This window comes from Eutrigla gurnardus (genome assembly GCF_963514095.1).
Source record: "Eutrigla gurnardus genome assembly, chromosome: 22".
NCBI lineage: Eukaryota > Metazoa > Chordata > Actinopteri > Perciformes > Triglidae > Eutrigla > Eutrigla gurnardus.
The window spans coordinates 8,835,669-8,859,515 of NC_139933.1; the positions used below are offsets into that span (position 1 = coordinate 8,835,669).

At 41.6% G+C, this 23,847-nt stretch overlaps 2 protein-coding genes across 4 annotated transcripts in view; both read left to right on the forward strand.

The window, feature by feature from the left end:
- The first annotated feature begins 839 nt into the window (after positions 1 to 839).
- Positions 840 to 7,672, forward strand: slc35g1 (solute carrier family 35 member G1). Of its 2 annotated transcripts, none has more exons than XM_084039691.1 (5): positions 840 to 1,293; positions 2,703 to 2,883; positions 3,916 to 4,050; positions 4,258 to 4,454; positions 4,983 to 7,672. In XM_084039691.1, exons 1-5 carry the CDS (start codon positions 861 to 863, stop codon positions 5,393 to 5,395), a joined length of 1,359 nt encoding a protein of 452 aa, XP_083895817.1. In that variant the 5' UTR covers positions 840 to 860; the 3' UTR covers positions 5,396 to 7,672. The 2 variants fall into 2 exon arrangements, with proteins under 2 accessions (XP_083895817.1, XP_083895818.1); XM_084039692.1 differs by having other exon boundaries at positions 1,152 to 1,293; positions 3,689 to 4,050.
- A 2,803-nt stretch (positions 7,673 to 10,475) lies between these two features.
- Positions 10,476 to 23,847, forward strand: part of plce1 (phospholipase C, epsilon 1) — a 70,991-nt gene continuing 57,619 nt past the window's right edge. The window contains exons 1-5 of one of the 2 annotated variants that reach the window (XM_084040512.1): positions 10,476 to 10,592; positions 16,446 to 16,536; positions 21,806 to 21,965; positions 22,602 to 23,254; positions 23,411 to 23,821. In XM_084040512.1, the coding sequence (XP_083896638.1) occupies positions 22,634 to 23,254; positions 23,411 to 23,821 (1,032 nt within the window). In that variant the 5' untranslated portion in view covers positions 10,476 to 10,592; positions 16,446 to 16,536; positions 21,806 to 21,965; positions 22,602 to 22,633. The remainder of the gene's footprint in view (positions 10,593 to 16,445; positions 16,537 to 21,805; positions 21,966 to 22,601; positions 23,255 to 23,410; positions 23,822 to 23,847) is intronic. The other variant, XM_084040513.1, reaches the window with a different exon arrangement.

Below are 23,847 nucleotides of genomic sequence, written 5' to 3' on the forward strand. Positions count from 1 at the left end.
CGACCACTGTGCAGCACCTGGTACCTGTGCTTTCACACGGTCCTCTTACTCTCGACACAAAGGAAACTAACAACTGCACTGATTTGCCAAATATAATGTTTACGTTTTTACAATACCGTGTAAAGTAATTTATATGATATATGCTTTTTGTATGTAGAGGGGGACCACACTCAAGTGTTTTTATTTTTCATAGATCTAGAATTTAGTGTTTCGATAAGTAACCGTGTAACATGCTACTTCTGCTTACTTGTGTCGGTCTAATCTAGTTAGGGTTAGGAGAGGATATTAGCCATTCCTTTGTCATCCTGCTCATTGTATTTTATGTACCGTGGTAATAAAATACTAAAATGTTCAACCAGAGGAGCGGTTGTGTTATTGTTGTCGGGCAGTAGTCTTCTCCATCACTTTGTGATTCTTCTTGATGGCTTCACATCTCAGTGTGTGTGTAAACTGTAGATCATCCAGAAATATGATGAAAAATGTAATTTACAGCAGATACATTGATGCCCCAAGCCGACTCCATCTGAAACACATGAGTTTTTGGGTGGGAAATGTAGTCATTATTAGGGCTCACTTTGGGATTTAGTGTGTTAAACACACTAACACTCCCTCATTTTGACTTAAATGCCATAACCGCGCAACACTTCCACATTTTGATGACTTGCATGAAGCAATCATTATGAATCAGAAATATTTCTTCTCATAATTGAATAAAAGGCTTTCATAAGGTGTGCACGCCGAGTCTTTTGGTTGGTTCGCATCCCCCACGGCCTCCCCCTCCGCTGTGGGCGTTAACGTCGAGTAACGGGTTCTTAGTTTGGGTTCAGCTCTGCCCCCCTGTGGGCTAAAGTCACCACCGCATGGGAGTTAGTATCCTGCCAGCAAGGTTAGTCATTAACCTTGTCTTCTCAGTCACTCAGGGCATCGAAGAAAGCGGACAGCGCTGTCCGAGGCATGCTGCCGCTCCGCCGTCACATCTCACCATGGGCGACCGTAACCACCGCGCGCGCGAGCGGGCTTTGTCCGCGGAGGACGGCGTCGCCGTAGTGTTCCACAAAGTTGACAGCCGCGGCGCAAACGGCGGCAGCGACGACGACGACGACGACGAGCGGACGGCGGCGACGATTCACTTGCAGGGCAACTGCCATGTGTCGTGCGAGCGCGACGACGATGCCGAGGAGGCGAGTGGAGGCGAAAGCCCGCCGGACGGCAGCGGGGAGAGAAGAACGCTCTGTCCACCGGCGTTTTGCGTCAGAGGCAAGCTCGCGACCCGAGACGGGAGCGCACGTGAAGGTAGAGGAGCGCACGCACTTAGCCGGTTCAACGGCATCTTTAAAAGTGAAGGGATACGTGTCCTCCATTCCCCCCTACATCACGCGTTAATGAACTTTGTGATTTGGGGGGGTTGTGGGTTGGGGGGGAAGAAGATGCAGCCAGAGAGCCAATGGCTTCCGCACGTTATACAACCGTGTAACGTCATGTATCAGTAATATCAGTGATGATGACATCACGTGAGCGCTGTAAGCCTATTAGCGGGGATGTAGTTGAAATATATCGCAGTTGAAAGTCCCTTTACACTTAAAAAAAACACACATTTTACAAAAATGCTGGCAAAAATCAGTAATTTCATAGTATGCTTGAAAATGCATACTAGGCAAAGTGGGCCCTACTTATATTATTTGTAAGACTTACAAATAATACGAATATATTTGATGTTCGTCCATATATCTTGACATACGTTTTATGTTTAATAATAACTATAATATGACACGGGTGAAGATAAACTGATGTAAGCCAGTTTAACATTTGCATCATCCTGAAAAAGGAAGGATGACTGTGCACTTTTACAGCACCAGGGCCATGTTTTTAATCAAAACATCCATATGGCTACAATAGTGACCTGAATATATATTTGCCCACATTGTAGTTTAATAAGAAACTCAACTCAAGAAAATAGGTGTGAGAGCGATGAATTCCCATCTGTGTGACTTTGTATGAGGAAGAAATGTGATTTTGTGTTTATTTTGGAGGTTTACAAGAAAGTGAGAATGCACTCAGCGCCCCTGGACATCCGTTTCCCTTTGTGTACCTTTTGGCAGTGACAAATAACCCACGTCACAGAGCACATAGAGAGGGAAAGACGTGAAGAAGAAGGATACTACTAGAAAATAAATGTTTAGACGACCCCTCTGCTTTTTATGTGTTCGCACATCTTGACTGTAATACACTGTAATAATCGTCCTGTCAGTGTCTACGGGGCATTATATTGGAATGAAAAACGGGATGTCTTTTGGCTCGGTGCGAGGTTAAGAAAACAAATACTGTGTATGATAAACAAAAGTGGTAAGTGGACCTCCCGTTGTAGAGGAATACAAAGAGAGATGTCTGAGTGACCTCGGGTTGGAATTTAATCTCCGGGAGCGTATCGGTTTATTATGCCAGAGGCAGGTTTTGCAAACACTACACTGCTGTACCCGGGCCACATGGAGTTCAATAACACACTTTCAACTTTACTGCTCCATCCTGTATCACTGTATCAGCATAAAGCACTACAAAATAAGTAGGCCTGCCGTCACAGCTCATTGTGTTGGACGATATATTGTCCCAGAAATATTGCAAATGTGCCACCGTGACACCCCACTAAGGGCACCCTCTTCTCCAACAGTTCTTTGACGCCTCCTTTTTTTCTCTCTCTTTCTCAGACTCGGAGAAACCAAAGAGATGTGTAGGTCTCGGTTTGTTCTATGCATTCCTGTCCACAGTTTTCTTCTCCATCATCGCTCTCTTGGTGAAATCCATCCAGGGAGTCCACGCCATAGAGATCAGCGCCATCCGCTGCTTCTTCCAGATGATCTTTACTGTGCCGTTACTCATCTACCACAAGTAAGCGCGATGGAGGAACTCAAACATTTAGATTACCACAGTTAAGAACGGTAAAAACCCCAGGTATGTTTTTAGATTCACACAAGCATTTAACCAACAAATGACATGCCGTGATTATATTAATTACATAACTTTGCCAATAATTTATCCTGGGGGATTCCCCAATTTGTGCCTACCTCATAGGCAAATATCCTGGCTAACATACAATCACAGGTTTATGTGATTAAAATGCTGTGTCAACTTATTATCTTATTATATTTTATCACCTCTGTTAAACTATACAAGAAACTTTTATTATATAAAGGCACGGTATAATTTCTAAGTTGTAACAGAGACATGGTGTCCATTATTTCCCTATGGTTTGTTTGCACCAGAGGCTGAATCTTAGTAAATATCCTTTTTGTAAACAGTGTTTAAAATAAGTAACGTGAAACTGTCACAATGTTATATAACCTGCCTTCCACCAAAAAACAGGAAAAACTCCACATGTAATCCAAATAACTGAATTTATAAGAGAAAGTATGAAAGGAATTAAATCAAGCATGTAACGGTTATTTATGTTGTGTTTTATTCTCTGTGCATTTTTTCCACTAGCTTGTTTCAGATTTGCATGGATAGATAGAAAACCAATTCACCTTGGAATCACACTGTGACCCCAAGAATACAAAACACGCTTAACTCCCAAAGACCTCCACCAGTACTTCTATTCATTCATTTTCCTATTCATCCATCCATCCATCCATCCGTCCTCTACATTCCTCTTTGTTTTCCATTATTCATAATCCACTCTCCTCTCTTTTTTCAGCCCAATCCGTTCATCTCTCCATCCATCACTGTCACCTCCACATTACTTACCCATCTCTCCATCCAGCCGTCCCGTCGTTTGTCATCTCTTTGCCCACGTCGCTGCTCGTTTTGTCTCCTTCCATCCCCGTCTGAAATTCAGTTTATTACTTCCTCCGTCAGTCGGTCTAATCGTCCATCCGTCCAGTCATCCATTCATCCATCATCCTCATATCTCTGCTCCTCCAGGACAGGTTTCCTCGGTCCCAGAGACAAGCGTATCTATCTGGTGCTTCGGGGATTCATCGGCTCCAATGCCATGATCCTGCTCTACTATGCTGTTCAGCAGATGCCGCTGGCGGACGCCACAGTCATCATGTTTAGGTGAGAAACTTAATTGATTGTGGATTAGGGGAGATTATACTAATACAAATGCATTCTATCCCGCCTGAATTAATATTCCTGACACCTTTTTCCTTAGTCTCTTTTCCAACATTTTCCTCATTCCCTTAATCATCTGTAATGTATTACCTTTTTTCAGATGCTCCCACCTCTCTCCCTCTCTTACTAATCACTCTTTCTGTCTTTCAGTAATCCAGTCTTCACCTCCCTCCTGGCCTGGATCTTCCTGAAGGAGAGGTGTTCAATCTGGGACTGTGTCTTCACTGTCTTTACCATTGCTGGAGTCCTCCTCATCGCTCGGCCGCCGTTCCTCTTTGGCGAGCATCGGCGTGGCATCGAGGGCAACTACAACAACCACATCAAGGGATCTATTGCTGCCTTTGCAGGTGATACTTAAGAAAGTTTCTTAACTTTCCCTCATTAGTGAATAACTCACTATTGACACTGAATGTGCAAGTGCAACATTAGAGAGAGAACGGCTGTCGTCTTACTCAGGGTTCATTCCCCGGCTTTTCTGTGCGACCACATTGAACTTTGGGCCCCAGAATGGAGCTCCTAATACGCCGACCTCCGCAGCACATGGCTAATGACATTCTGTCATAGAGAGCAGGGGGGAGTTATGACACTGCCACACCACTTTCTTTTGTTGTGTGCAAATCTAAATTCCAAGACGGCTTGAGTGGAAAAACCTGGCAAAACATAGCCTGGAAGAAAATATCAGAGTAGGAGAGAATTAAGATAAATGGTCACAATAGTCACCAGAAGACACATTAACTTAAATATTTCAACAAGCACCTCAATAATGGGTATCGCCACGAGGCACTAGACTATAAAATATATTAAATTGGTTTATTCATTATGTTGTTCTTGCGATTGTTGTGTTGATTCAGTCTCTTATCTTCCCCTCATCATAGGAGCCATTGGGGCAGCTTTTACCTTTGTCGTCCTTCGCAAGATGGGGAAGAGCGTCCATTACTACCTCTCTGTCTGGTACTACGCTGTCATCGGTTTCATCGAGTGCATCATCACCGTATCCGTCCTCGGGGAGTGGAAGATCCCATACTGTGGCCGTGATCGCTGGCTGCTGGTGCTGATCGCTGTCCTGGGCATCGCCGGCCAGACCTTCCTCACAAAGGCCCTGCAGATCGAGAAGGCGGGACCCGTGGCCCTCATGAGGACTATTGACGTGGTGCTGGCGTTCATCTTTCAATTCATTTTCTTCAACCGCGCACCGACCTTGTGGAGCCTGGGAGGGGCGCTGTGCATAGTGGCGAGCACGAGCGGGGTAGCGTTTCAGAAGTGGTACATCAACTCTCGCAAGAGCTAAGAGGGAGAAGCGACACGTCATACTTTTTTCACTATCATATGTTCTTGATTTATTCTGTATTTTACTCGTTACCTACATGCAAACCTGTAAATATTTTTAGCTCTTTGAGAGGTAAAAATAGACTTGTAGGATAATCTAGGAAATGTCATGATAGTTCTACATTTAACTTTTGCTAGCCATCATATAATTCTCCCATTTTTCGTTTACTTTAGCCTGAATAAAGTAGCCAAAGAAGGGGGGGGACCATACATACTGTGTTGCAGCTTGGCAATAATACTGACTGGGGGGGGAATAAGTATACTCCATATTTCATTTTATTGTGGCGTATGCTACAGGTACTGTCCGCAAAAAATACTTCATATATTTGTGGTGCTGACAATAAAACTAGGAATGAAATGAGCAGTATAAGCACTTAAATACATATTTTTGTTGAGCAAACAAAACATGTTTATTAAAAGATATTTGGGTCAGCAAAAATATAAAAGAAAATAAATTAGTTCTTACTTGAAAACAGCTGCACAATTCACTCAGGGATCTCTTGCCTAACTTCTTATAATAACCGAATATGAATTTCAACTAAATCCAAGCCACATAAAGAATTTAGTCTCTTGTGATATTATTTTTCACCGATGTCTCCATATTTGATCATTTCTTATATCTTTGAAGTGCCTTACGTAGGGAACATTCACCTCGGGCTTCCCTTAGTGGATCTGCTCAGCAACCAGCAACTCGTTCTGGGCAGCTCTCAGGTGTGATTCTGTATTTGAATATGAAAATAGGGTGCTCGTGCAAAAAAAAGTCAACCAAATAAGTAGTAAGACAAAGTCTAACAACATTTTTAATGAGGCACCTAAGGCATAACCGTGATCCTTCATTATTACAGGAGTGAACTCTAATCATGATGGCTTAGCATTCTCCTAAAAACCTGTTTTCCGTGATGCTGGAAGAGGGGTCTTTGTTTGCTAAAAAAGTGTCGGTAACCTGCCACTATAATTCAACACGGGAAGTGAGCATCCAAAAAGCTGTAGCGAGGATGATGAACTTCCTCTTCCCAGAAAGGAGCAGTGAGAGATGAAACTGTTGGGTTTTCAAAAATACCCATCAGTCGGTTGAATGCTGTAGAAGCGAAACGGTTACACTTTATCACTAAAGTAGAAAGCTGACGTTGAGATTTGACACCTGGGTATCTTTGTATTTTTGTGACGGCCATCAGCGATTGTTGTGCCAAGTAGAGGATGTGTCCTCGTAGTGGGCATCCATAAGTCGGTTAGTTGTGCCTGGCCTGCCTGAAATAAGAGGTGAGACTTAAAAATAGTAAATAATGTTTCAAAGCAAAAATAATACTGTGTTTAAAGCACTTTTGTGTACTGTCCTGTGGTCTTTATGTGTTATTGTTTGTAGGAAACCCCAGAAATAGCTTTATGTCAGGGGTTTTTAGCACTTAGCAAGGAGCGTCATTGCAGTAATTCAGATCCACACTCCCTACAACAGTCATGTATGTTTGCTCCTTAATTCTCTTCTTTAAGAAGTGAAACACAGACTCCAAGAGGAATATTTAGATTTACATTGAACCTTTCTATACTGGACAAAGCCCTCTCCTATGAGAGCTTATTTGATGCAATTTGCTGTGGTTATTATGAGTAAAACATCTGATATTTTATTACCAATACCAGTTAATAATAATAAATATATATATATATATAGTTCATAAATGTTTGATCTGACCCATTAGTTTAAAAGAGTGGTATATAATTAAATTATTAATTTGGATTAATTGTTCAACAAGCCCTTTCAAATGATGAAAAGTAACATCGGTCGAGTGAGACATGGATAAAATCCCATGCGCACCCAGTATTATATGATTATTATATTTAGTGTGGAGGAATACATTTAAAGGCACTGTGATATTTTGTTCTAATCATTGTTCGTAGTAAAGTATGCTGTTGTAGTCGCATCAGATGTCGAGAAGCTGATTTTACGTTCTTTGATTTGCTTTTACCTCAGAATATTAATTTAGTTGACTTGAATGCTGGTAGCGTCGGCGCAATGTGTCGAATTTCCATCAAATGCTTCAGAAAACATTCATATCAGGACCTATAAGCCTTATTAAAAAAAAAAAGAAAGCTGTTTGTTTTCACCTATGCTTCAAGAGTATTTATTTCCCTTTTTCTGTAATGTGTTACATCAACATATTCTATAAGACGTTTGTATTTCTGCATAGTGATTGGTTATTTTTTAGTATACTATGAATTAATAATACATTCTGTATGAATATTATTACTCTGATTGTCTGTGGTCTTATTTTTTGCAGTCAAACATTCCTTTTTCTGAAATCACTTGAGAAATTGTGCTTCTTATATCTTTCTAACATGACTGAAACTCGTGGAACAGACCCAAACTGTGTAGAGGCTCTGCCTACGCGATTGTCCCAAAGTGTTACCACGGCGATCCACAGGTGACAATGGTACAAACCACTGAGTCAGGTGGCTGTTGACGGGAGTGCTGGGGTCAGAATGGTACCTGGCTGAGGGGATTGTAGTCATTGTGTGTACGTGTGCATGCAGGTCATGTGTCTCTGAGCATTTACACCTTTTGTTGACCTTTTTGTTTGTGCACAGTTGTGAGGCATTGTGCATTCATGCAGAGTGGCTGCGTTTCATTGTGTTGCAACCTTCCATAGAGGGCTAACGGCACGCCGATGGTGTCATGGACCTTATTGTGGATCTGGGGGCGTGGATGCAGGGTGAATCTTCAACTGGGCACCGAGCTTAGTGACATTAGTGACATCATACCAGACATTAGTGAGTGATGTCTGGTATGAAAATGAAAAGTTTTTTTTACAGCTTTAGATACATTTCCCCCCCATATGTTCTCAATGTCAACACAGTCAACATCAATGTCTATAACTGTAGTCGCCTATGTAATATACTGTAATGATAATAATATACTCCATAGGGTGTATTGACTATTATAATACTATTTTTATCAGTATCATTATCACTGCATCAGATGGTAGAACGGTTGCTTCCTGCACGTGTAATGTACCTTTGTTGCCAGCAGAGGGCAGGATCTACAAAAACAACGACACCAGTAATTTCATCAGCTGTGGTTTTGCAGGTTTGGGATTTATTCACACAATCACACAACAGATGTGTCATTTAAATTGTCAAACATATGGGTTTAAAAAAAAATAACTTTTTAAGAATGATACAGGAAAATAAGAGAAACAAACATTAAAAATAAGAGACAGTTCGTCATTTTGGAGTTTGCTGTAAGGAATCTTGCTTTGGAAGGAAATTTAGGTCAAAGGTGTGTGTACAAGACATCTAACAATTAATTCCGTGTTATCACTGTATCTACAGTGCCTTATTTACTTTGCTTGTCAATACTCAATCACAATCTGTATTTCTCTCGCCCTTCCTTATCTACTTCCTTGTTTTTACTCTTACAAAGCCACATTTTCCACAAAGTAACATTAGATGTTGTTAAAATGAAGATCCTTCTCTTCTTTTTTTTTTTTTTATTAGGGAGTTGGGGGATTCCCAAAAGGTTTGTACGCTCCTGGGTGGAGAAGAGTTGTAGGAATGGAAGAGTTGCACATTCCTGTCGGATGGCATAAGACTTCCCATCAGTCGAGCGGGAGGGAATTGGAAAATAATGCCTCATTTTCCAAGTTGAAATACATGCAGTTTTAGTCCGTGAAGTTGAGAAGGGCATCTCGCTTAGGCACGTGATGGACTGTCCAGAGGTGTAATAATAATAATAATGACAATAAAAATGATCATGCAATCAGGAGAGCAATAGAACAACGTGCAATGGATTTGCTGCGCTTGTAACCAGTCAAATTGAACCAATCATTTACAAGACTTATTCCAAATATTATTCATCGTATTATTCGTCCCAGATATGAATCAGGCGGACTCAGATGAAGTGATCTGGCTCTGGATTGGCAGATGATGGGCCAGGCGCGGTCCAAGACCGGGGACTGACTGAGGATGACATTGGTGTCTCTCGTGTGGGGGACATCCTGCAATGGGAGCAGTTATTTTGTCAAGGAGCCATTAGTCAAGTGTCTGGTGAATATATGGCTATAAAACCTTTAAAAAAAATGGAGGTGTAGGACGCTGCTGGCTATATGATGCGAAATTGCTGCCAGACATTCCAATGTGGTGACACACACGCACGCGCACGCACACACGCACACACGCACGCACACACACACGCACGCGCACGCACACACACACACACGCACACGCACACACACACACACTGGTCCACAAAGTAACCCAGAGCCGCAGTTATTGTCCTCCTGTCCGCAACTCAGTGGGCTACTGGGAGAGCAGAAGATGCTGCATTCAAGTGCTGTTGGATATTTTTTCCTTTCAAAGTTTAACACGTGATAAAACATTCACGACAAGAGCACGATTACATACATATCTTGCATTTACCACATACATATAAAACACCATGCCAATATTATGCCTGTAAGTGAAATGCATAGCATACTACACATCTAGCTTGTTCCCTCCAAGGTCCCATCCAGTGCAGTGTGCACACAACAGGTTATTTGCAGATTAATTTGTAGTGTGCACTACATTAACACCATATAGACAAACAATAATTCTAGTCTTTAAACTACACAGCAGTGCAGTGAACCAATGGCTTTAGGGGTCCCGTTTGACCAGGTTGGAGGGCAGTGCATGACCTGACATTACACACTACTCTCTCATGGGGAAGCAACAACAAGCCTGCAAGATAAAAACTGTGTTATATTATCACATACAGACTACTGTGATTTTCAACGTGGTTTTACTTTATGAAGTCTAAATGCGATGTTTTTTCAATCATTTGTAATGTTATTGTTTTTTCAAGTAATAATATATTATATATATTTTTTTAATGCAAATGTATCAAGGCAAAATGTACATGTTAAGTCGTCAAATATAGTTATGATAAAAACCCAAATATCTTTTGAGTCTCGAGTATGAACGCGGAGCACGGAGTTCCGAGGATCACCTGAACGCACCAGAGAAGAGAGAGCGGTTTCCCACCGCAGCACGAGCTGCTGCATCAACTGTCTGTCCGCGAGAGCCGTGAAGCGACCCAGTCGGCGAAAAAGTTAGCTGTTAACATGTGTTGAACTTCGTCAGTATGCGGCGTTCAGATGGATGCGAGCCGGATTCAACAACACCAGTCGGTAAGTTCGTGTCACCGCGCACTTTAAACTGTCACGTCAATGCACATTTTTAAGACACCTTTTTCGAAGAGGTTGCGTTACACGAGCGGGTTTTTGGGGTCGTGTGTTTTGTTTGCCTCACCGTGCCAGCGGTTCCCCCAAACCTGTGCTACGTTTAAAGTAACTTAAAACACAGACAAAGGTAACGTTTAACTTTCACTTCACCGTTTGTCCGTTGAAATGACTGTAGGTGAAATGTGGTTGTTAGCTTGACTCAGTTTCAGCCGGGACCGCAAACTGAAATCACCTCCTCTCAAACTCCCAGCAGGAAAAAAAAACCCTCTCTCAACAAATGTGTTTTTTTGTGGGACTCTTGCTGTTAAAAAGCGTCCACACTATTACCTGCCATTGTTTTTCTCTGCTTGCATCGAGGTGCATTGCTGTTCACGCAGGCTGCATCGCTTACAGCGTTTGTTTGTGTTTATTTAGATGCAATCTTAGCCAACATGAGTTAAACGTTTTTTTATTGTTGTTGTTTGCAAAAGCTGCTTGCACTTTCATTCACTTTAAATCGCGTGTTAAGTCCTCAGTTTGACAGGTCGTGTTATTGTTTACTTAGGCAGAGTCCCTGAGGCATCCCTTGGTCACCTTGGTGACCTCAAACTCTTTAAGTATGTGATGATGTTGCAGCAGAGGGTTGCTTTGAAGGTGAAATACAGCTTATATTAATCAGATCCAGATCACCATCGCTAACAGGAATTGCCTTTGTCTGTGTGTTGTTCGGAGGCACATGAACAACCTTTGGGGAAAAACAGCCCATATGACAGCTCGACACACGAGTAGGACAACGTGTTTACAATACAAAGTGAGAGGCCGCCAGGAGAAAAGACAACACGCACAACTGTTACAACCACGTTGCATCACATGCATATTTATTCAACCTCCGCTCATCATTTGTGCCCTGCCAGCATCAGGGCGTATTTTGATGCGGCGGTTTGAGAGAAGGCATGGCGATGTCTTGAGATAGAAATCTGGAGCTGACGGGGATGGGAGACAGGTTGGACGTGTTAAACGTCCGTGCTTCCCATTTCTATGGCTGTGGAGCGGCTCCAGTTCTTCTAGTGTCTGCTGTCAGAAGAGTGTTAATTTGCACCCATAATTGACCTTTGATCTTTAAACTTTACAAATTGTGGAACACATTATTTTTGCTGAGTGCTTCCTTTTCTAGAATGGATTTTATTTGTAAGTGACCGTGTACGTTTTCATCATTCAATGCATTGTACCAGAGCTAGCCTTAACCTTAACCTTAAGGTTAATTGTCATCCGTGTGTTGATGCTATAATTGTGACCTGCCAAGGGACTCCTTGGCAGGTCACAATTATAACATCCACACGTCAACAGGACAGCATGTTACAGAAGGGACAAAGATAAATAATAGCAATAAAAACCTATGACACATGGACAATTACACAGAGCAGTACATCACACGCATTTGTGCAACGACACAGGGATGCACGCGCCCACAGACACACCTCGTCAGTGAGTACGGTTGGAAAAAAAAAACAGTTTAAATGCCAAACTAAACAAATGTTATACAAACTAAGATATAACATATGGAATATAAAGTCAGTTTTATACAAAGTAAAGTTTTCAAGCAACTGCTGCACGTTGATTACATGTGAATTAAAGACGCCCTATGGGGATTTTTGTAAAAAAAAGTTATGGTTATTGTTTCTCTCATATGCATTGCACAATTTTTCGAGGTCTAACAAAAGTGTTAATGAATTTCAACGTTTTTTAAATGCATTGTTACATCCAGGTTCATTAGTACTCTTCTCTGTCTTTTCTCGTGCATTGCGATGTTATTTACCTCCACCGACTGGCGGCAGTGGCAGTGGGATAGCATGGCACTGATGGCAGGAATGTGTATTGCATTGTCTGTATACACAAACATGCGGGTGCTCGTCCTTGTGTGCAAGGAGAAAATGGCATTTGCCAGCACTAATAATGCTGGTTGCTTATCATCACAAAAGGGTAGCCTCCAGCCATCGGTTCCTCCTCAGATCGACGCTGTTCTGCTCTTGTCAGCACTGCTGTTGTTTGCACGTATTTCACGCTGTTTCGCATGCAGTTTTCTTGGCAACATTTGCAAACGTGAACAAATTTTAGGCCAAGGGAATAACCCAGAACAAAGCAATAACTGTATGTAATCATATGTATATAAGCCAGGTAACATGACCAGGCTTCAGTGTTCCAGATTTCCCTCATTTGAACTATTCTCTGATATGAACCGGTTTTGACTTTGTCTTGTCTGGGAAACAACTGGGATTTGATTAATTAATAGCTGCAAAGAATGAAAACGTCTTTGAACTCTTGATTGTAGTTGGGCTAAGGCATATGTTCTGTGATTGCCATATCCACCAATATTTCATTAGATTATTACACACACACACACAAATTCAAACACTGGCACTCATTTAATTCTTCAGTTCAGTGGTTTCCCCCTTTTGAGTCATCCTTTTTTCAGTCTTGTTAAGGGGTGTGTACACACACACACACACACACACACACACACACACATTAAGATACAGTCACCCCTTGAGTCAGCCCTCTCCAACTGTTGTTACGCTAGTGCACAAACGTATCTCTTACACACATAGAACCTCTCTCTCTCGCTCGTTCTTTGCACTTTCCACTGGCGTCTCTCTCGGCCCTGCCCTCTAATCAAAGCCATATGTTCTCCAGGTTGCTTGCATGAAAACTCTGTTCTGTTTGCAGCAGTGTTCTCAGAGTAACTGGCCTCTCCACGTTGTTACTGGCAGAGGAGGAGGCCCTGTTGAAAACCAAAGGTAAACTGCAACAGATTGCAGGTTGATGTCTCACCATTTTAACTTTTAAAATGCGTTTTCTATATTTATGAGCTCTCCTGGCGGCTTGATCACGGAGCCTTAATTTCCCCACCGAATCCTGACACGTCACACTGTTTAAGATTTCCAGGATGTTTAGGTTTACATTGCCTCTTCTCAAGAATCACCTGTCATTCTTAGCTACCGGTTTTGTGTCAGTCGCATGGAAATGTCATGAACGCACTCGCTGTGGATTCTCCGGAAAATGAGTGGCTCTGTACACATTAGGTAGACTTTGTATTAGGTAGCTGGCAGGGTAATTCGTGTTGTCCCATACCGCTCCACTGGGTAATGTCTAAATAAGTTCAGGGTTGCTGAGTCTCTGCCCAAAGCTGGTTGGGCTCGACCCACTGGGTTTGGGCTAATTCGAGCACTTTAGGTTAATTAGGTCAGGATTCAAGGCGCTATTCAGTTGTTCCCATTGTACAAATTGATCATTATTAGAGGTACATTGAATATAATCGGATGTTTTTACCTTGTCTTCTAGTTTGTTGTTCACGGCTGACTCCCATGTGTGACTCCAGCTCAAAAGAACTAATGTTTATTTAGATGATTTGGAATACAATGAGGTGTTTGCAGTATTACGACTCATTAAATGCTGCAGTGGTTAAGGTTTGAGTCTGGTACAGAAACCACGCACGTTTTCGATGAGAAACCTGGACCGATTTTCTTTCAGCCAGATTAAAACCCTCCTACACACACAGACGTTTTGCCAACAGTGCAAACAACCAAATCGAGACTTGCATACAGCATGTGGCCATCAGAAAGATTCAGGGGACGTAGATTTTATTAGCATTTTTTCCTTTCTATTATACAACACAAAGATTCTTTCTTACTTTCCAACTGCACCGATCGCTCCCTTTTATCTAGGTCTTTGCACTGCATGGTAAAATCTGTCTGTTCTTTTCAACTGTGACCAGTTTATGGAATGTGATTCTATTGTAGTCATATGATGTGTCTTTTCTTCTCTGACCCCCTGTGTTAAAGAGAGCGAGAGCTGGGGGTTTCCTTTACATGAAGGGGGTATGATTTCCAATACAGTTCTCCAACATTATCAGTGTTCAGTAAACAATACTATCTATAAACTTCTTATGCTGCACTGTATTTTTCTATTCCTTGATATTCTTGTTTTTATTTCTTTTTAATTTATTTATATTTTTAAATGTTAAACTTTATTTTATTATTGGCTTGTTTTAATGTTTTTTTTCTCCAATGCTTTTTAGTTTTATGTAAAGCACTTTAAATTTGCCCTGTTGTTGAAAGGTGCTATAGAAATAAAGTGTCCTTGCCTTGCCTTTCCTTGCCTTGCCTATCTACCCTACTTTGCACCTCATTCACATTCTTACATATAAACTCTTAATAAGTGCACTCTGGCTTAGATTCCTGTCAAAGAATGTGATGCAAAACAGAAACTAGTTGTTGTTGTTTTGATTCTTCTCTTTTGCCATTCACTTAACCATTATAAAGTGCAGGGAATACTTGTCTATCATATTTGAAACTCAATATTTTTTTTAATAGCCAATCCAGTGCTTTTTGGCAGGAATAAGACTGATAGCAAAGCCAAGTATGTATCAGTGCATCACACGTTTTTTCCCCTTTTACTTATTACTTTGACTCACTTCTTGGAGATTATTAGATTATAAATGGAATTCAAATTAGTTGTTGTTGTAGCGCTAGTAGTCATTTTATTGGCACCATCAAAGCATTTTTGACTGAAAACATAATCTGTGTGACTGCTTCTTTGCAGTTGAATGACACCAGTTGGAGCGTCACTCTATTATACTGCCTCTTTCTTCTTTTTTTTCCTCCATGGCCCCTCCACAACAAAAAGGGGGATTCCTTCCCTCCCTGACCTGCTTATTATGCTGGTGGAATGCTAAAGATCCAATGCTGAATCTAGCGTGAAGTATTTAGCGGAGTATTTTGGAGGCTCAGGAGGATAAGTGACATTTCAATGCAGCTCCCATTTTACACTTTTAGATTTTCCATATCATTTACTCTCTCTCTCTCTCCCTCTTTCTATTTCTTCACTCCGCTGACTGTGTAGTCTCAAAGTAAGCTTTAAAATGAAAAATAAGACGCACAAAGATTTAAACCAGTAATTCACAATGCCACTTTCCACCTCACTGATTGTGTTCTACTTCCCTGCACTGTGAAGTTGGACCTAATCACATACCAGCCCATGAGTCATCATTTGGATGAGTTGTGAAATAATCCCTCATGAATGAACATTAGAAAAAGGCTTTTATGTGAGCATGAAGGCCTCCTGTTGAGGGGATAAACAATGATTTAGGACTTTTTTCGTTCCTGAGAAACAAACTCATTAACACCAGTTTGCATCAGAGGTCCACACAATCTGTTCATCATACGGCATCCTCTATCTTGGGACCCGTGAAATGTTAGCATTGTAAACAATAGAAATATGACTAAGTAATGATAGCAGCAGTGGCCACGGCAGGAGGCACAACCACGGTCCAGCTGCACCTGAAATGTGCCACCTTGAGCCTTGATCTCCAGTTGCTCCGTCCTAATGGCTATGTGATGTTGCCATGGACACATCCTGTCAAAATGTTCATACCCACAGCTTTTCTATAAAAGATTCAAATAGATCAAGATAGTATGGAATTAATCGTACGGAAAAACAACCCCGATGTGTAAAGGTCTTTTCTCTCAGCAACGAAGCGAATCATCACTCATTCAAAAAGTTGTGTATTTTTACCGACATAAATAAAGTATTTAATTAATAACAGAAACCATTCACAAATATTTGAGGAGACGGATATGTGTGTCACTGCACTCCTTTTGTGTTGTGATGCAACTGTCAAGTCAGATGACTGTCAAGGTGAACCGTTTATATCAACAAACTTCAATACCCCTTTCTGATTGGCTGCTGTACTTCTGAAGGCCCGTCCCTCATGTGGTTCTCTGTCATAGTCACTCTCTTTCTCTCTCTCTCTGTCTCACCCAGTTGACAAGAAGATAGCGAGCGGGAATTCACCTGGAAAACCTGGACCTTTGGATTTATAGAAGACTTTTCAAGGCTTATTGCCTACATTAATGTAAGTATTACCAAATTACAAATTATACTTATTATACTACAAAATTATACTCTGTATGTACCTTATTATAGTTCTTATTTTTTTAATAACATTTGAGAAAAAGCCTGGTATTATGAATGTCATGTAATAGACGGTATTGTGTTTATAATACAACTAGTGAAGTAGAAGTAACTGAGGGGTTTCTTGGTCAGTGCACTTGTAACTCTGAGTGACCTGGTTTCCTGGTGTGTGTATGTATATATATGTGTGTGTGTGTGTGTGTGTCTCTGTCTCTGTCTCTGTCTCTGTGTGTCTGCATTTTTAGCCCAAGGCTGAGATTTAGGCTGAGAGAGACGTTTGCTTTCCCGGACAGGGTCACAGTTCAACTGATAACAAGAGATACTTTGAACCGTGTGTGTGTGTGTGTGAGGAGTTACTAACTACAGATATTTAATCACTATTTATTTATTGATAGCAGTTCTCTAGTGTGTATTTTTAAATTTAACTTTCTGATAACCACAAAGCTTGTCTGGTGTGGTGGTGGTGCTGAGACGTCTTTATTATCGCCATTTAATTTGCCATTTCTATAAATAAGTACAGCCATGAGCATGAAGACTAAATGAACTGTAGCACATGTAAAATCAAACTCAAACTTACTTCAAGTCCACATGCTTCCATTTCGAGTAACCACAGTGTGGGAAACGCTATCCGGTTGCTAATTTCAGCATGTTGTTAAATTAGCCGGATGGCAAGCACAGCTGTCTATCATGCCCCTCGGCACATGGCTTCAGGATTTAAAGCTACAGGATGCAACTCCTCGCCCAGGCTCACACCCTAACACGTATACGTGTCAGTTTGTGTCCTCGAATGACATCAGCCTTCATGTGACAGCTAACATCTGTACCGCCACATATGCATGAATAAATACTTAAGTGTCTAACGTAAAGTAAATAGACGGATATCCCATCTACACATATACACTGATAATTATATACACTAGTCTCTCTTTTTATAACTACGCCTTCAATTACAGGTTGGTGCCCTTAGCAAATCATACAGGTATGCAGAAAGAACAGACAGCTAATTGACACAAATTTTGAGAGTCCAAAAGGTTGTTCATATCCAGCATGTAGTAGCTAAACATGTACTTTGACAACTTTTGATACATCTGGTTCGACCTGTTTGACTGTGACACATGCAGGTGAGAGTAGAGTACTGAGTGCTCAAATTGTAATCTGACATCTGTTGCTGATAAAGGGACAGCCTTTCTTAAAGCCTCCTTGATTTATTTATTTTGTGCTCAGACGTAGTTTCGATTTCTCCTTCAAACATTTATAAACTGAGGTGAAAATGGCCCTATGTTGTGTGAGGTGTTGTGAGAAAACTTGTTCAGCATACCAGTCAAGTCTTAAGGTGTCTCCCCAGTGTAGCTCCAGGCAAACTGCTCCCACGTGTTTCAGTCTTTCGATTTCAGACACAGGCTTATTGTACAACTGACTCATGAAATCCATTATTTACCTTGCGACTTGTAGTTGGTTAAATAATTTGAGCTTATATACCACATGTTTGTTTCTTTTTAATGTTTTTTTTTTGTTTTGGTATTATGTTTACTTAAATTAGATAACTTACTGATACTATGGAGGCAATATTACCCACTTTCCATTGAGTATTTTATTCATATTTGTCATGCAAAATAAGGTATTTTTTTTATCCTTTATCCATATTGATTATTAAAGCCTATTTAAAATAAAATATATAACCACATTCTTATAAGTGTAGGTTTGTTTTGTTTGTAAAACCTGCCTGGAGTGTAGCGCCGGATTCAGTTGATTTAAAGGCCATTGTAGATGTATTAAAACAATCTTCAGCCCTGAACAAAATGAGCTTAAATCAAGCATTGACAACTCTAAATGTCCAAGCATCAATGGTCATCTTCTCTAAGCTATAAACTCAATGTCTTCAAAATGTTACCACATATATGTAAAGAAGAGGAAGTCATATAAAGGTTAGATGCCAGTGTCAGCTCATGAATGGGGCACTTGTCTGTTTCCTCCCTTTGGCTGAAGTTTTGTCTGTGTAAACGTAGCACAGTGCCTTGAAAAGAGGCTGCAGACATCCAGCGCAGACATCTTGATATACAGACTTCCTCAAATTCGTTGGTAGCCCTCTACAAAAAAATGAAGAATGCACCGTTCTCTCCGAAATAATGTGAAACTGGCAAAAGTTAACAGGTTCGCCCCACCTGAGTAAACTGTTCCAGACTGCAAGTTTCAGCTCTTTCCATAGATGTTTGACGGGAATCACATCATGACGCATTACTTCAGATAGATCGCTATCTTTTTGGAGGGCCCATGACCTGAAACACAGAACTTTCTGACACTTGGCAGTGCGTTTCGCTCTAGAATGCCTTGATAGTCTTGAGATTTCACTGTGCCCTGCACAGATCTCAAGGCACCCTGTGCCAGGCGCAGCTAAGCTGCCCCAAAGTGTAATGAGCGTAATCACTGTAGGTATGGTGTTCTCTTTGAAAGCTTATCTTTTTTTTTTTATCTGTGAACTTATTATATACATCTGTCTAAAGGGCATTCTCTCAGAAGGGTTGTGGTTTGTTAAAATACATTTTAAAGCAAATTCCAGTCCGTTTTTGTTTTGTTTTTACCTCCTTGCTCTTCGAGTCTCGGTGTTCAGCATCCTCAATTATTTTAGATTTTGCTTTTTTGTGTATAAACATTTCACAATTGAAACATAAATCATCCTGCATTAAGTGTATTAAAATAATGTTTTGACATAGCAGGTGTAAGACAAGGCACTGAATGCCTTTTGGTATTTTACACTGCTTGATTTAGCTTAGCAGACTTTATTTAGTTGCTTACTCATAGCTAGGGGACTGCCAACCCTCTGCTCTCTCATTGGTGGAACAGAGATCAGAGTAGAGGAGAGACAGGGAATGAAACCAAGGTCCTGATTATGTTCTGTCACTGCATCGATGCAGTCGTTCACATCGGCATCGCCATGCATTTTAGAATGGAGGAATTTCCACAGCTCTCGCTTAAAGATACCAATTTGTTTGAAATATCACTATAATCCAATTATTTATGATAGTTTCCAACAATTCCAGGACATTTCAAAATATTTTTGTAGCAAAAACAATAGTTAATCTCTTTTCACATCTGCCTTTTTATTCTCTGAAATGCCAAAGGCATGCAAGTGCGCCATTATTCTAATGAGCTATAAGGGTACCAGCAAATTTGAGCATATCTTTCCATACATGTTTGTCAGTGTGTTTATGTGTTAGTGTGTGTGTTTGTGTGTGGGTGGTTGGGAGCATGAGAATGCCTTTACTGCTTGATTTACCAAGGATCATGAGCCCTTTCCTTCCCTTTTGAGCCTTTCCCTCCCTATTTGTATTTGTCTTTCTCTCCCACACTCATGCATGTTCACTAAATGTGGAGTTGGTCCTCCCTCTCAGGGTCAGTCCCAGATTTCGACTGTGGCCCATGTATTTTGGCCACGAAACAAGCGCTGTGGTCGCTCCAATTAGGAGGTTTCGGGCACTAGTATTTTGGACTCGTACATCACTGGCCACCATTGACGATACAAAGACCACACAATTAGTATGCGTGCATGTTGTGGGTGAGTGTCTGATATTAATGTATTTCATGTCAGCAGGGTGCGCAACTATTCTCTGCCCAGCTTTGATTTATTAACCTATGTACGTATGTCTATAGGATAAACTTTAACCCTGATAGGTCATCGTTCATTTCGGGCCGTCGGTTAGCATCTGTCACACTAGTCTTTGTGGTATATCCCACACATATCATATGTTTATCATAACAATGGTTGATTGTAGATCAGCAGGCCAAGGTCTTCTGGTGTCCGTTTTTGAGTGCTACCTTCTGTTATGGACAGTTATTCCCTCTCATGCAGATGCAGAACCCACTAGCTAGTTGGCCGTTGGCTGTAGTCTTTGCGGTGTGTTCGAGTGCAACTTTTTGGCCAAGACACCGGCGACGCGAGGCGACGCAACAGTTGGCCCTCGTCACCGCCGGTTATTTGATGTTGCTTTGCTGCGTCTCAGCCTAAAGAGACATCAACTCCTATTTAATGTAGAGCTGTGTGTGATGGAAGCCAGTCACCGAATGTGCACTGCTCAGTTTCATAGCGACATCATTACCTTTTCTCTTTTCCAACTGGCATTTCTACTGAGTTTGCATAATTGGCTTCTTTTTAAACAGTATGTGCTTTCATTCAACACAAGAGTCTTGTATTTCAAGACTTGCAGGACAGTATATATATATATATATAAAAAAAAAAGAAGCTGTTTGTGATAATTGTAGTCAAATACCTTCATTGCATTAACCAGTGTTTGTAGTTGAGGAGGAGGGACGTTTAAGGGAGTGTCAGTGTTTGATTGTGTAAACTTTGTATGTATTTACAAGCATTGTAAACTCAAAGCATGTTGTTATATCTAACACTTTACACGGAGAAATGAACCGTGATTGCAAACACTTTCTGGAATCCAGAAAGATTTATAGCCATCTGTATTTTGTTACTATATTTCTTAGTTTAATCTAAGGTTGTTTTTGTTTTTTCAAGTACTTTTGGGGTTGTATGCCTTTATTGATAGTAGATGGCAGGAAAAGGGGTAGAAAGAGAGAGAGAGATGGGGAATTACATGTGACACACAGTCCAGGTCACATGTACGTCTGGGACGCTTACGTTTATGATCAGCAGCACTACAGTATAACCTCTAAACCACCAGGGTCCCCCTATTCTAAAGTAATTTTACGTTAGCATCACATCACTGAGAGCTGTTCACAGAGAGCAGGTTCACACTGAGCACATGTGACTGGGACGATGCCTGACTACATGTGGCCTCAGTGTGTAAGCATCCAGGAGTTTGTGAACTCAATTATTTAATCATACCAATCCCAAAACACGTCGTACTCCTCATACATCATCGAAGGAAATGGAGATAAATATACAGTTACTGGTTGTATTCTTATTGCCCCAGAAAGTTGGTCGCCTTTATGGGTGTGAAATGAGTGCATTTTTCCCTTCCCGCTAAAATTCAGTGTTTGTTGTTTCAGTTGTTTCGGTCACAATGGGTCACGCTGTGCAGTGATTTAGTTGAATAGTTATAGATAAGAAAGCCGATGTGATGACAAAAAAAGCACAGAAGGAAATGAGAGAAAACTTGAATCTTTTTAAACATGTTTTTGTTCATTCCAGTTTTTTTTTTACTTTCTAGCTCTCTTATACTGTTTGTCTTTCTTGTTTTCTGTCTCAGGGCCTGCAAGTGGATAACTATGGCACAGATACATGTCCAGAGCAATCAGGGCTAGTGCACACAGGCACACACATGGCCTTGTAAGCTGTCACTGTGAAGCGTACTATCAAGGAAATTCCTCGGTCCTCCAGGGTCGCCGCCGTGGGTTCTCTATCTGGCGGTTTGTACAGCTGCACAAGCTTCTGTCTCTACAACACTCACACAAAACGCACACAGAGCACACTCTGTATGGACAAGTTGTCTTAGTCCCTGGAGGTCACTGGAAGCTGGAGTTATTATTTGCCGGAGCACAGGCCTTCGGACCGTGATTGTACACTGAAATGGAAAAGGAAAGGTGGGAAGGTTGTTTAGAAAGTGGATCTCTCTCTTCATCTAAGTGAGTAGTTTGAACTGAACTAAAACACAGACGGTTTGATAACAATGATGGTGCAAGTCAGCCAGTCACAAGGTGAAGCTACAACAGAGAAATGTACTTTAATCCCTGCTAGCTCCATTCAGGGAAAACTCACCATCATTGGTCATGTAGGCCACTTGAGTTAGAAACATGACAATGCCATCATCTTACACAATATATGGGTTTTGAAGTCTGCAAATTTAATTTCCTCTTGCTGCTCTACGTAGAAACCGATTGAGATGGAAGACATCACTTCTCAAAAGTGCTTGTCTAATGTTTCCAACACCGATCGGGTCTAATGAAACCAATTTTAGATTAATTAAGGGCGTAAGCCAAGTTGATTCTAAATGCTGTTTGATTTTCTCCTGCTTGTGTTCCTTATTTGTACTTATTTGTTTTCAGAGCTGCAAAAGATAAAGTTTCAGGGAGACGCAATGGCTACTGAAGAAAATCAGACACAGGTCGGGGCTGTAGTCCTGGCTCAGCGTGCTTCTCCTCCATCTACTGGGAGCACACCCAGCAGAGAAGCCAGACACACCAATGACAGCCAGGAAGTATGGCGATACTCTGACCAACTGTGGCATTCAAAACAGCAAAGCAGCCCTTCCCTCCTCTTATATAGGAAGTTGCCGTGTGACAGTGGGCAAGGGACACTTTTGGACGAGGAATACGATTGCTTGGATTGCAGCTCAAAACTCCTGAGTAGCAAAGAGAGACTTTATCCAGAGGTCTGGTGTGGCAAGAAAACCGAAGGAATAACTGACACAGTTACTCTGATACCTGGGAAAAGTTCAGAGAAATCTCCGTGCCAGCTGGATGACCATGGAGAGGGTGTGGATGCAGGCAAAAACAGAACTGGCAGCACCCGCTGTTCTTGCAACCTACCTAACCCTTACACGAGTCCAAACATCCATTGTTGCCACAGTCCCAGATCCAGTCCGACTCCCAGCTCCAGCCCCGTTCACAGTCCGAGCCTCTGGCCCAGCCCCTCCCAGCCCGACGAGCGACACATCCGTCGCAGCAGCTTGCCTGTGTCTATGCTGGCTTTCTACAAGGTAATAAAGGAGGAAATTGCCCTGGTTATCTGCAAATTATGCAAAGTATGCATTTAGCTACTACAATAAGGCGGTGTTAGTCTTCCACTGTAAATGAGATGCGTTACCCCACTACATTTGAGATACTGCTAATTTAGATGTGCTTTCTGCTTCTAGACATCACCCCGCCTCTCATCTCGGTGCAGTCCATCGAGTGAACCAAACTCTTCCGTGGCATCTCCCTGTAGTTCCCCGCTTCCCAACCACCGCCGGCGTCAACAGAATGGGCACATCCACCGGCACCATCCCAAAGATGGCTACTCCAGTTTAGAGAGGCTCAACAGAAGGCCCAGGGTGAACAAAGACTCTCTGGAGAAACTCTTTCCAAGACGAGCGTCTCTAGAAACCATGAAGAACACCCTGAGGAATGATGAGAAGTCCTCCTCAGGAGTGACCAGAACTTGCAGCGGGGGCAGAAACAGTGACGAGGGAGATGTCGAGGGTCTCTTGGATAATGCAGAGTTTATCAGGAACCGTAAAGAGCGTTCCACTGTCCTTGTGAGGCGCTTTTTCAAGAATAATCAAAAGGTATTTACATGCAAGATTCCTTTTCT

Coding starts and splice junctions, on each gene's coding strand:
- slc35g1 (XM_084039691.1), top strand. CDS start 861: ATGGGAGTTAGTATCCTGCCAGCAAGGTTAGTCATTAACCTTGTCTTC. Junction 2,884..3,915: donor CCGTTACTCATCTACCACAA/GTAAGCGCGATG, acceptor CTGCTCCTCCAG/GACAGGTTTCCTCGGTCCCA. Junction 4,051..4,257: donor GCCACAGTCATCATGTTTAG/GTGAGAAACTTA, acceptor TCTGTCTTTCAG/TAATCCAGTCTTCACCTCCC.